This window comes from Hibiscus syriacus, unplaced genomic scaffold (genome assembly GCF_006381635.1).
Source record: "Hibiscus syriacus cultivar Baekdansim isolate YM2019G1 unplaced genomic scaffold, ASM638163v2 tig00111273_pilon, whole genome shotgun sequence".
Lineage (NCBI taxonomy): Eukaryota > Viridiplantae > Streptophyta > Magnoliopsida > Malvales > Malvaceae > Hibiscus > Hibiscus syriacus.
In genome coordinates this window covers 1,046,002-1,057,904 of record NW_024063040.1, presented here as the reverse complement: position 1 = coordinate 1,057,904, position 11,903 = coordinate 1,046,002, and the positions used below count along the sequence as shown (strand labels likewise).

The following is an 11,903-nucleotide window of genomic DNA, read 5'->3' as shown; positions in this document are numbered from 1 at the left end:
ACTGCAGAAGATGATAATTTATTTCACATGGGTTGCCATTTCGGTGGATCATTCATTTAACATGAAACAGGAGCCCTGTGAAGCTTTACAGCTTTCAGTTCCCTATAGCTTATGGTTATAACATGCGACAAGTACTTGACAGTTGACACCATTTTAGCGGCTTTTCTGCTCCATTATTTTCTGCTATCAATACAACGATGTTATTGCACTCTATTTCAGGCTGTGGTTGGCGTTTTAACTCATCTTACACAAGGCGAGTCATAATACTACGATAGAGTATCCGGTTAGTTAGGTCTATAAAAATAAAAGATTGAATTAGCCCACAAATTTTTTAAAATTTAATGATTAACCCATCAACATTGGTGATAGTCCTAAAGTTGATCTGTTCAATTAGGAAAATCAAATCAAAATTATTAACTTGACAACCATACATACATGTAAACCATGTTTTTCCCCTCAAAATTAATTTAATTAATTTAGGTTTACCAATGTATTGGGTTAGGTTTGAGATTTTAGGTTTTTATATAATTTATAATTATTATTTAGGATAAATCATAAATTTCATCACTCAACTTTAACTTTATTCTTGTTTTGATCACTTAATTTTTGACATTACTACTATATATTTTTATGATTCCACAGTTGGTTAAATCATAAATGATGTAGTAATAACATAACTTATATTTTGTTGATGTGAATTACTTTTCGTTGAAGTGAAAGTCATATTTTGTCCACTTCTTTCTTTTTATTTTATCATCTTTTCAACAATCGTATCATCTCCGCTGACCCACCCTTTCTTTCACATGTCATCCCAAACTAACTATTAATCTAACACCCACTCGCATCTTTGCTCCAACAAATTAGTTGAATCAATCATCACATCACATCAACCCCATAACTATCCTTACTTCACATATGTAAAAACGGAAGTGGTGGCTTGTTAACAATCCATTTATTCCCCATCTTGCTTCAAGACTTGTTGGTAGCATATGTGAAAATCTCAATTAAGTCATTTGAATAAAAATACAAACGAGAAAGAAAGAAAAAAAGTTCACCTTGACTTTGGTAGATCTCTTGATATTCATAACTTCCATTTGAAGATGTTAACCGTGAGAGATCTTTCTTAAAGCGGGGAACAATATATTTCTATTTGTACTCCATCTAGAAACGTACGATGAAGATTGAAAAATATAAAATATAGAAATGTTCAACATCAATTTCGTACAGTTTGGGGTTATTCTCAGTTAAACATGCATCAAATTTGCATTCAAGAAAGCAAAATGAGTTTGGAGAAAAGATTTGAGACTCATTGATTGTCGTTGTCAACGGTCGACATAATGATTGATCAAAATGAGTGATAGTCAGAATATGGGTTGATTCGAGCAAATAGAGAAAAGGAGACCAAAAAAAATATCATATGGGTCCTATCGTTTTGATGTGAACTTGATTTTTTTACAGGGATCCAAATAACATCTTTTAGTGTAAACTGACATGTAATCGTATCATTTGTCATTTAACGGTGGAGTGACCAAACATGAACAATATCAAATTTGAGTGATAAAATTATTATTTTTAAATGTAGTGACTAAAATAAAGTGAAATTAAAATTGAGTGATGAAATTTATAATTTATCATATAATTTATTATAAATATACGATTTCTAAAGAAAATTTATTATTAAATGGTTTGATATGCATACATTGGATATAGATAACAAACTCAATTTAATTCATTATAACCGATTCTTTTAATCAATATTAAAATCAAACTCAATTCAACTTATTATAACTAATTTGAGGTTTGACGCAAAAAATAATATTCAAATTATACCTTAAGTTAATTTTAGGGGTCTATAAATTTTTTCGTTAAAAATAGGTGTCTAAAGAATTTTTATTTAACAATAGGTGTCTAATTTTTACAACATTACACTTTTAGGCGTCTAGGTTGTAATGACCGTTAAATTCTATTGTTATTTGACATATTTTACATTTATATATATTTTTTTTAAAATAAAAAATAATATTGTTTAAAGAAATAATTTTTTAAGAGAAAATCCCCCTCTTGCTTGAGCAAAAAAAAAACCCTCCCTACTTGCATAATTTAGGGTGAGAATAATAGATTTGAGATTAGTATTAGAAATTTGGGCATTAGATTTAGGGATTTAAGTTTAGATTTATGAATTTAATGATGGGATTGAGATGACAACAAGAGGGATGGCCGGTAGTAGAGGTCCGAAGACGAGTGAGTGATTGTTCGACGATGAAAAAGATGGCTGGTGATGGCACCGACAACTAGTGATGGGGTTGAAATGAGAGATTTTAGGATTACATGTTTTTTTGTAATTTTAGAAAAAATAGTTTTTTAATTAATAACATTATTAAGTATTTTTAAATAAAAATTTTAAAAAAATATAAACATTACTCGTGTCACTTAATGGTTTTATGAAGGTTATTACTTCGTAAACACTTAAGGGGGTGTTTGGTTGGGGGAATGTGTGATTTCCATGGGAATGAAATCTACATTCTGGAATCCACATTCTCCCGTTTGGTTAACATGGGAATCTCATTCCCGGTAATGTAAGATTACCAATAGTAGATTTTTTTGGGGTATATTATCGGGAATGTCGTTACCTCCATTTCCTTAGGTATTGTTGGATTACCGGCGTTTTGGTCTAAAATACCCTTAAAAAAATTTCTTCAAAAATATTTTTCTTCTATCATTGAATAATAAAAAGTATACGAAGGTTAAATTACAAATTTATCCTTAAACTATTTTAGATTTACAAAAAAATCTATAATTAAAATTTTATATGAAGTTCAGGGGTTAAAATAAAAATTTACCCTTTCATTAAACCTTTTTATTTTTTCAATTTTGTAAAAAAAATTATATAAATTTTATGAATTTAAATGTTTTAAAGAAAATGTATAAATATTTTCCAACTTGTTAAAAAAATAAATATATAATAAGGACAATTTGGTCAAATATACATTTCAATAATCTTTTATTCCTTTAACCAAACACGGTAGTTTTACATCCATGCTAAACTAACCAAACACAAAATACAACATTCCCAGTAATTTTATTTCCTGATAATCTTATATTCCCACTGGTAATCTTACATTCCGTAAACCAAACACACCCTAAAAGTATAATGTTGAAAATTTTAAACACCTGTTTATAATAAAAGTTTTTTAGACATCGAAAGTTAACTTAAAATATAGTCTGAACAATTATTTTTGTATTAAATCAAAATATAAACACGCTCAAGCAATAATAAATCTTTTATAACATAATAGATGTAGAAATACGGCAATCATTCGCATACATAAAAAAGTTTTAAAATAATTGAATAATTGGAAAGTAGACACAAACAACAAGCAGATATGGAGTGACATAAATAGATGGATCATTTGGCGTAATTTTCACAGGGAATCCCCAGCAGATCACATGAATCTTTAGGTGGGGAAGGCTAAGGCCCGACCATTTCCTCTTCATTGCCACAGTATTCATGGAAAGTCATATATACCTTAACCTTTCTCTTTTACCTTCCAGACTCTTCTCCACTGTAAGAAATAAAAATAGGGAATTGAAAATTTCATCATCAACCCATAAATACATACAAATCATTACAAGAATATGATACAAACACTCTCTAAAAATTTAATAAGTATATTCATTTATAACATATAATTGTATCTAACATTTATATTCGACTTCGAGTTAAGCAGGAAACCAATAGGAGATGTCACCCCCACCAGATAATGAATTATCCTTGTAGACAGCCTGGAATTAGCTGTTGATTGATCCTACTTATTTCTCCTAGGTAATTATAGACAACTTCCCCCACATTTTTACTCATCCCTACCTGTATAAATGAACCCATTTGCATCGCCAAGCTCTCACAACAAATATTACACTCCCTTTGATTTTCTTGAGCTCTTATCTTTTGTTCCTATAAATCAAAGAAGATGAAGCTTGTCCTGGTCACCTTCCTGCTTGTTTCTCTTATTCTCAGCTCCTCTCTCTTTGAGGTGTCAATGGCAGGTTATGCGTGAAAAAGCAAGCCAAAAATCCGCAGTCTTTAGAATGTTTTTAGATTTATCTGTGAAGCTAATGGTTGAGTTTGTGGTTTGATCAATGGCAGGTTACTGCAGCTCCAAGTGCAAGACGAGGTGCTCCAAGGCAGGGGTTAAAGCAAGATGCTTGAAATACTGTGGGATTTGCTGTAAGAAATGCAAATGTGTTCCATCAGGCACATATGGGAACAAGCATGAATGCCCTTGTTACAGGGACTTGAAGAACTCCAAGGGCAAGCCCAAGTGCCCTTAGATTCCCCCCAAAATAGTTTTTAGGGACCCTAAAACATCCAGAGCCATTGAAGAGGATCATTAAAGGTCTCCATCATAAAGCTATATAACAATTAAGGTTTATTTATCTGAAAATATTAGGGCCCGTTCCATGGTCTATGAATATGTTGTCTCGTTTGCTTTTATTTTCCTTGTTAAACATTGTTTATTTCAATTTTAGTTTTATTTTTATGAAAACAATAGTATATAACTCTTATATTTACATCTGAGGACTTTTTTTTAATTGGAGAAAGAATATGGTTAGAACCCTAGATAAAAATTCTTAATACTACTTAAACCACTATTAATCAGGTAGACTAATAATTTGATCACGTTGACATTGTTTTAGATATTAGATGTACTATTGAATATATGAAGAAATGTTAAATAGGTATATGGGTTTGGGTGTGTGAGTGTGACTAGTTTTTTTGTCGTTGTTACATTTAAATTCATATAAATACATTATTTGAATATATGGAATAAAAATATACAAAAATTTTATAATTTTTTATAATCATAGCTATCTAATCTAATGATTGATTAATCCAGATTCAAACTCCTGATGTTGCATAAAAAATCTAATACCTCGTTTTAAAATGGAATTATATTTCAATATCAATCTTTTAAAATAACTTTGTGTTAGTTAAATTTAAACGCAAATGTTGGATAATAGTATAAATTTTACAAGGTTAGATTCAATTTATTTATAAGAGGGTTCTTGAAAATTTAGAAAAAAAATGTACAATTATATTCAGATATTGGAGCATAGATGAATAATTAGAAAGACAAATAAAAACTCTGAATAACATAATGGACAATAGTGAATACTGAAAACAGTGAGGGTGTTGAGTTGGTGAGAGGCCATTCTCAATGAGGAGAGTCCAGTCCAGGACTACAGCGTAGGTCGTATCTGTGGTCACAGTGCATAATGTTTCAAAGCAAACATCATTTGATCAGATATTGGGGTTTATAAATTAATTGGTATCGTCAAAATTTTGGTGAACCAGATATTTTTCAAATAGCAGTGACCACTACAGAAATGTATGGTCACGAATTTTAATACCGATCATTATGATCATACTCGCAATGCACTACTTTTTCTTGAATTTGACATTCATTAAGATGGACCCTGACAGCATCAACATTATTGCATGCTACGTTACTTTTAATATTACAATTGCAGTTTAGCATAGCTAAAAGGGAAAGTACTGGTCAAAAGGGGGTCATCTGTGGGTCACAGTGCATAATGTTCAAAGCATCATTTCAGATATTGGGGTTTATAAATTAATTGGTATCGTCAAAATTTGGTGAACCAGATATTTTCAAATAGCAGTGACCACTACAGAAATGTATGGTCACGAATTTTAATACCGATCATTATGATCATACTCGCAATGCACTACTTTTTCTTGAATTGACATTCATTAAGATGGACCCTGACAGCATCAACATTATTGCATGCTACGTTACTTTTAATATTACAATTGCAGTTTAGCATAGCTAAAAGGGAAAGTACTGGTCAAAAGGGGGTCGGTAGATGAACCTAACGTTCCCGATCCGCCATACTTAAATGCCATCATAAATGACAGAACTTGCCACCTGAAGACTGGCACAATTGGAGAAGATAACATCCTCCGAGTTTTAACACACTACTTTTGATGTTTGGTAATTTGATATCTTCAATTCTTTGTTTCAGGTTGTCTAAAGAAAATGTTGGATTGTCTCCGACCAAGGTCAAAAAAATAGAAAGAGTCGAAAGAAAATGTTGGATTGACATTGATGGTTTTGTCTAACAACTGGCCGGATTCTACGATGTTGGACTACCTCCAGGGAAGAACTAGATATAATGATTCCAAAACCGCAGTGTTGGATTCTTCGGGCTATTTTTTATCTTCTGACAATACGGAGTTCAGATCAGCTGATTTCGGTTTTGGACCTTTGAGAAGATTAACGATTGATTTTGATGGTAACCTTAGATTATACAGTCTTGAACAGCAAGGGGTTTGGTTCGTAACATGGCAAGCTATCTCCAACTCCTGTAGGATTCACGGGGCCTGTGGGCCGAATAATAGTATATGTAGCTATGATCCTGGTTCGGGCCCCAAGTGTGGTTGTCCACCAGGGTTCAAGATGAAAAACCAAAGGGATTGGAGACCGGAGTTCGAACTTTCATGCAACAATCATGATTTCAACTTTGTCCAACTCCGTCATGTTAATTTCTTTGGTTACCATCACGATATCCTCAGGAATTACACCTTCCACGAGTGCGTCAAGGATTGCTTGGATTCATGTTGTAAAGCTTTTCAATATCGATATTTCCCGGAAGATGGTAGGTATCGCTGTTATTCAAAATGGGAATTGCGTAATTGTCATCGTTACAATAGCTACGTTGGAACCCTTTACTTGAAACTTCCGAAATCATTCCCTTACGACAAACCTGTTGAAGACTTCAAGTTAAATTGCTCCAACATGCAGACAAAACTGCTTGAAAGATCTTATGTTAAGAGAACTGGACACGGATCATTGAATGTTTTTATTTGGTGCGCTTCTATAATAGGGTTGCTTGAGATGATCTGCATCTCTCTAGTGTTCTTTTTCTTGTATAAAACAGGGAGAAGTCCAGACGCATTGTCGATGATGGCCACATCTGGGTACATTGTTGCTGCAACTGGCTTCAAAAAATTTACATATGGTGAGTCGAAAAGGGCAACGCGGGGTTTTCGTGAAGAGATCGGGCGAGGAGGAGGTGGGGTGGTGTACAAGGGAGTTTTGCCCGATCAACGAATCGCAGCCATTAAATGACTTAAGGTCGAAACTCATCAAGGAGAGGATGAATTTCTTGCAGAAGTAAGCACAATCGGCAGGCTTAACCACATGAACTTGATTGAGATGTGGGGATACCGTGCGGAGGGGAAGCACAGGCTTCTGGTGTAAGAATACATGGAGAATGGATCGTTAGCAGACAACCTCATGAGCAATTCACTCGATTGGAAGAAAATGTTTGAAATCGCGGTGGGCACCGCCAAAGGGTTGGCTTATTTGCATGAAGAGTGCTTAGAATGGGTGCTGCACTGTGATGTCAAGCCTCACAACATACTGTTGGATTCCGCCTATCATCCTAAAGTATCAGATTTCGGGCTATCCAAATTGCTGGCAAGGGACAGTCCCAGAGGGTCGAGCTTCTCCAAGATCAGAGGAACAAGAGGTTACATGACGCCCGAGTGGGTTTACAATCTTCCCATCACTGCCAAAGTCGACATATACAGCTATGGGATTGTGCTATCGGAAATGATAACAGTGAAGAACCCAGTGTGGGTGTCCCTGTTGTTGGAACCAACGGAGAGAAATGGCGGCAGAGGTTAGAAACTTGGGTCAAAGAGAAGAAAATTGGTGCTTCAGGAACAAGTTGTTGGATTGAAGAGGTATTGGACCCTGCCATGGGCGAGGATTTTGGCAGAAAGGAATTGGAGAAGGTGATAGAAGTGGCTATCAAATGTACAGAAGCCGATAGACATCACAGACCATAATGAGCCAAGTAGTTCAAATGCTTGCGGGGGATCAAATTAATGCTCACTGCCTACCATCTTTTCAATAATCTTTCAACATATATTACATTTATTTTAGCTTCGATTGTGTTAAGGATGGTGGTTGTTTAGTTCTTTTATCTTTATTTTAATCGATCCTTTAGCAATTTGATTTAATTTACAATGAGACATATCAAACCATATAAGAAGAAACTATATCTGCTCTCAAACTTTTAACATCTATCTTTTGTTGTACATGTATAGTACAGCCATATGTTTTCCTTCCTTCTCTTGGCTCTTGTGGCTCACGCCACACCTATAACATGTCAAAATATACTTCAAAAGAGGTTAAACATAATCATCCTGGCCGGACAAAGCAACATGGTAGGTCGAGGAGGCCTTGCCGTTATGGAACGGTGACGTTCCTCCACAATGCCATCCTAACACTTCAATCTTCAAGCTGAGTGCGGACATGGCATGGGTTGAAGCCCGCGAGCCAATCCATGCAGACATCGATGCTAAGAAAACAGACCCGGAATGCCATTCGCCAATGCTGTATTGACCAAGGACCCTAACATAGGGCTGGTGGGATTGGTGTCTTGTGCCATTGGAGGGGCCAGTGGCAGAAAGGGGAATTTTTGTATGAGCAACTGGTGAAGAGGGCTCGACTGGTAGAGGTGGATATAACGCCATGCTTTGGTACCAAGGGGAGATTCATACGATACATAATTAAGATGTTGAATTGTATGGAGGCAGATTGAAAAGGTTTTTCCATGACTTGCGTTCTGATCTGCAAGCTCCTATGCTCCCAATTTTCCAGGTATTAGTATTATGCCATTTGGTTTTCTTTTCTTCATAAATTAAACATAAATTTGCAGGGATTTTGTGCTACTTTCTTAACAGTTTGCAAAACTTAATAAATTTGAAACAACTCGCTGGTTGATCCCGAATCGGGATTGAATATCTTAGCATCGGATCATGAAAAGTCATTTAAAAACTGTTTCGGATGATTAAAAAACCTATAAACAATGTCTTTTCGTTAATTTCCACGTTGGCAAATGTCGGTGGGATTAATGTATTACAAGTTGACAGAATTTCAGATTTTATGAATTTATGTCTCCGGATTGAAATTAATTAAATAATTATGATTTTATTATTTATATAATTATTTTACTTAAATAGTATTTAATCCGTTATAATTCCTCTGTCCATTAGTTTAAACTTTTTATATTAAATTGTCCTAGCATGTTAAGTTTGATAACCTAGGAGAAAACTTAGGTAAAAAATATTACTGAAATTTTTCATGTATCAAATAAGTTTATAATACAAAAGTATTTATACAAATCAGAATAAACTAACTAGTCCACCAAATAACTCAACAACTCAGCTAACCCTCTAAACTCCTATAACCAACCTCACACCAATCAACATTCTCCCTTAAGTTAGAGAGTGAAAGATGTTTTAACCCCTAACTTGAACATAAGATATTCATGTTGTCGAACGCCTAATCCTTTGGTCATAATATCTGTTAACTGCTCGTTAGTACATACATATTCAGTTTTAATCAGTCTTTCTTGGATTTTCTTTCGAACAAAATGACAGTCGATTTTGATATGTTTGATCCTCTTATGGAAGACAGAATTGGCGGCTATTTACATTGGTGTCTTGCTGTCACAAAATAGTTTGATATGTTTGATCCTCTTATGGAAGACAGAATTGGCGGCTATTTACATTGGTGTCTTGCTGTCACAAAATAGCTTGGCTGAATGAGTTTTACAAATGTCAAAATCTACCATTAATCCCCTTCACCACACAATTTCGGCCACATCCACTGCCATGCTTCTACACTCCACCTCCGCTAACGATCGAGCTACTGTAGTTTGCTTCTTAGATTTCCAAAAAATTAAGGAATCCCCCACATTACTGCAAAATCCTGCAACTGACCTAGTCATTGGGCATGCTGTCTAATCTGAATCACTCTACTGATAATCGACAGTAATTCTTGGCACATAAAAGTATACCTTGCCCTGGACTTTTTTTGAGATACCTCACAACTCTGAGGGAAGCCTCAAAATGTATCTTCCTTTGTTGATACACAAATTGGCTTAAGCGATGAACAAAATACTCCCTCCATCCCATTATTTATGTATGATATTGACTATGCACATAATACTAGGAGATATATTTGATCAAGAGAAATGAAAAAATTATCTCTAGAAGGTGATTGATAGATTTGATAGATTTGTTTTGATATGTATAAAATAGTGAGCTATATGGGTAAAAAAAAATATAAGCGTGATTGTTTGTTGACTTTTCTAATAAAATACTTTGAATGTGACAATTTAAAAAGCCAAAAAAGACACATTTAGTGGGACGAAGGGAGTAACAAATATCAGGCCTTGTGTGCGTCAAGTATAGCAATCTATCAATAAACTTTTGAAACTTTGTTTTATCATCCAGTAACTCCTCATCTTGACATCAATGAATTGTTTCATTAAAATCCATAGTTTTAAGTTTAATGTTCTGCTCAAAGGTGTTGTGGCAGGTCTTGCTCCCCCTAAACTAGTATATTCTATAAGTTTCATAGCATAGTTGCGTTGATTGAGAAGGATTCCTTCTTTGGATCTTAAGATTTTTAGTCCAAGGAAATATTTTGACTCACCCAATTTTTTCATCTTAAAGTTCTCATGGAGTATGCCCTTGATCGACCATTCCATCATTATTTTCTATAATCAACAGATCATCTACATAAACCAAAAGAATAATCATCTTGAAAACTCTCTTACTGAAAAGAGAATAGTCATGTCTGCTTTGTTGAAGACCAGCAGACAACATTATTTCCGTTAATTTCGCATTTCACTGCCTAGATGTTTGTTTTAGCCCATACAACGACTTTCGCAACCGACAAATCATATTCTCCCATTGGCTGCAAAATCCTGTTAGAAGCTCCATATTCATTTCTTCAGGGACCTTTCCCGGAGATAAAGCTACAATAGAACATGTTTTGTTAAACTCGAGCTTGAATTTTTTGAGTCATTGCTTGAACCCACAAAGGATTTTAGACATCTTAATTATAAGTATGGGTTCATATAAGGTGGTTGTGGATGAAAGAAATAATTGTGTATGAACAGGTAAATGAGAGTGCGAAATATACTTAGAAATATGATATTGACCAACCGAGAGAGATGAAGCTGGAAACGAAGCAGATTGACAAGTATACACATAATCTTGTAACTTCCTATAACCAACCTCACACCATTCAACATAGCATCTATCTAGACCATCGATAGATTAATATAAATATTTGTTTACTATTTTTTAAAATTCAGGCATTATTTTTATAAGTTTACTAATAATTAAATGATATATAATATAATTTATTCACAACATTACAATTTATTAATTTTTTCTTTAAAAATATTAAAAAAATAAAACATGACTTAACTTTATTGAAGGTACAAATTATAATGTTTAATCTCTACCCTAAATAAAAATAATTAAATTGAAATATATTAAAAATATAAATTTATAAATATTATAACAACAATAATATCGATTAACTTAATATTTAATTAATAAGATTTGTGCACTAACCAAACGACTTCGGTAGTAAATGAATTGTTGTTATTTCTTGAGGTCCCGAATTTAAACAACATTCGGGTATAAGCATTCGATATTAAAGGATTAAGAGTTATTTTTGAAACAGTTTTTATTCATATTAGTTAAAAGAATTAACAATGTTTAAAGCCGTTGAGAAAATGTGTTGACAGGTGGTTATAGCATCAGGACAGGGAGCGTACGTAGAGGAAGTGAGAGAAGCCCAAATAAAGGTTGGATTGGTCATAGTGGTTATATATAGCGTGGACGCCAAGGGACTTCCTCTGGAAGCAGACGGGCTTCATCTCAACAGCACAGGTTAGACTCGGAGACATGTTACCTGAAGCTTTCCTTCAACCCTAACCATTCTCCAACCATTTTTGTTCCTTCTTTTCTCGTAATTCTTCATCTTTTGTTTCAGATGCTTATAGGTTCT

General features: G+C 34.0%; 1 protein-coding gene and 2 pseudogenes across 1 annotated transcript; all 3 read left to right on the top strand.

Moving 5' to 3' along the window:
* The first annotated feature begins 3,892 nt into the window (after window positions 1-3,892).
* Window positions 3,893-4,569, top strand: LOC120157694 (peamaclein-like). Its single transcript, XM_039168753.1, has 2 exons — window positions 3,893-4,044; window positions 4,145-4,569. Exons 1-2 carry the CDS (start codon window positions 3,969-3,971, stop codon window positions 4,327-4,329), a joined length of 261 nt encoding a protein of 86 aa, XP_039024684.1. The 5' UTR covers window positions 3,893-3,968; the 3' UTR covers window positions 4,330-4,569.
* Window positions 4,570-6,505: 1,936 nt separating this feature from the next.
* LOC120157693 lies at window positions 6,506-7,895 on the top strand (annotated as a pseudogene).
* A 248-nt stretch (window positions 7,896-8,143) lies between these two features.
* LOC120157615 lies at window positions 8,144-11,830 on the top strand (annotated as a pseudogene).
* The last annotated feature ends 73 nt before the right edge of the window (window positions 11,831-11,903 follow it).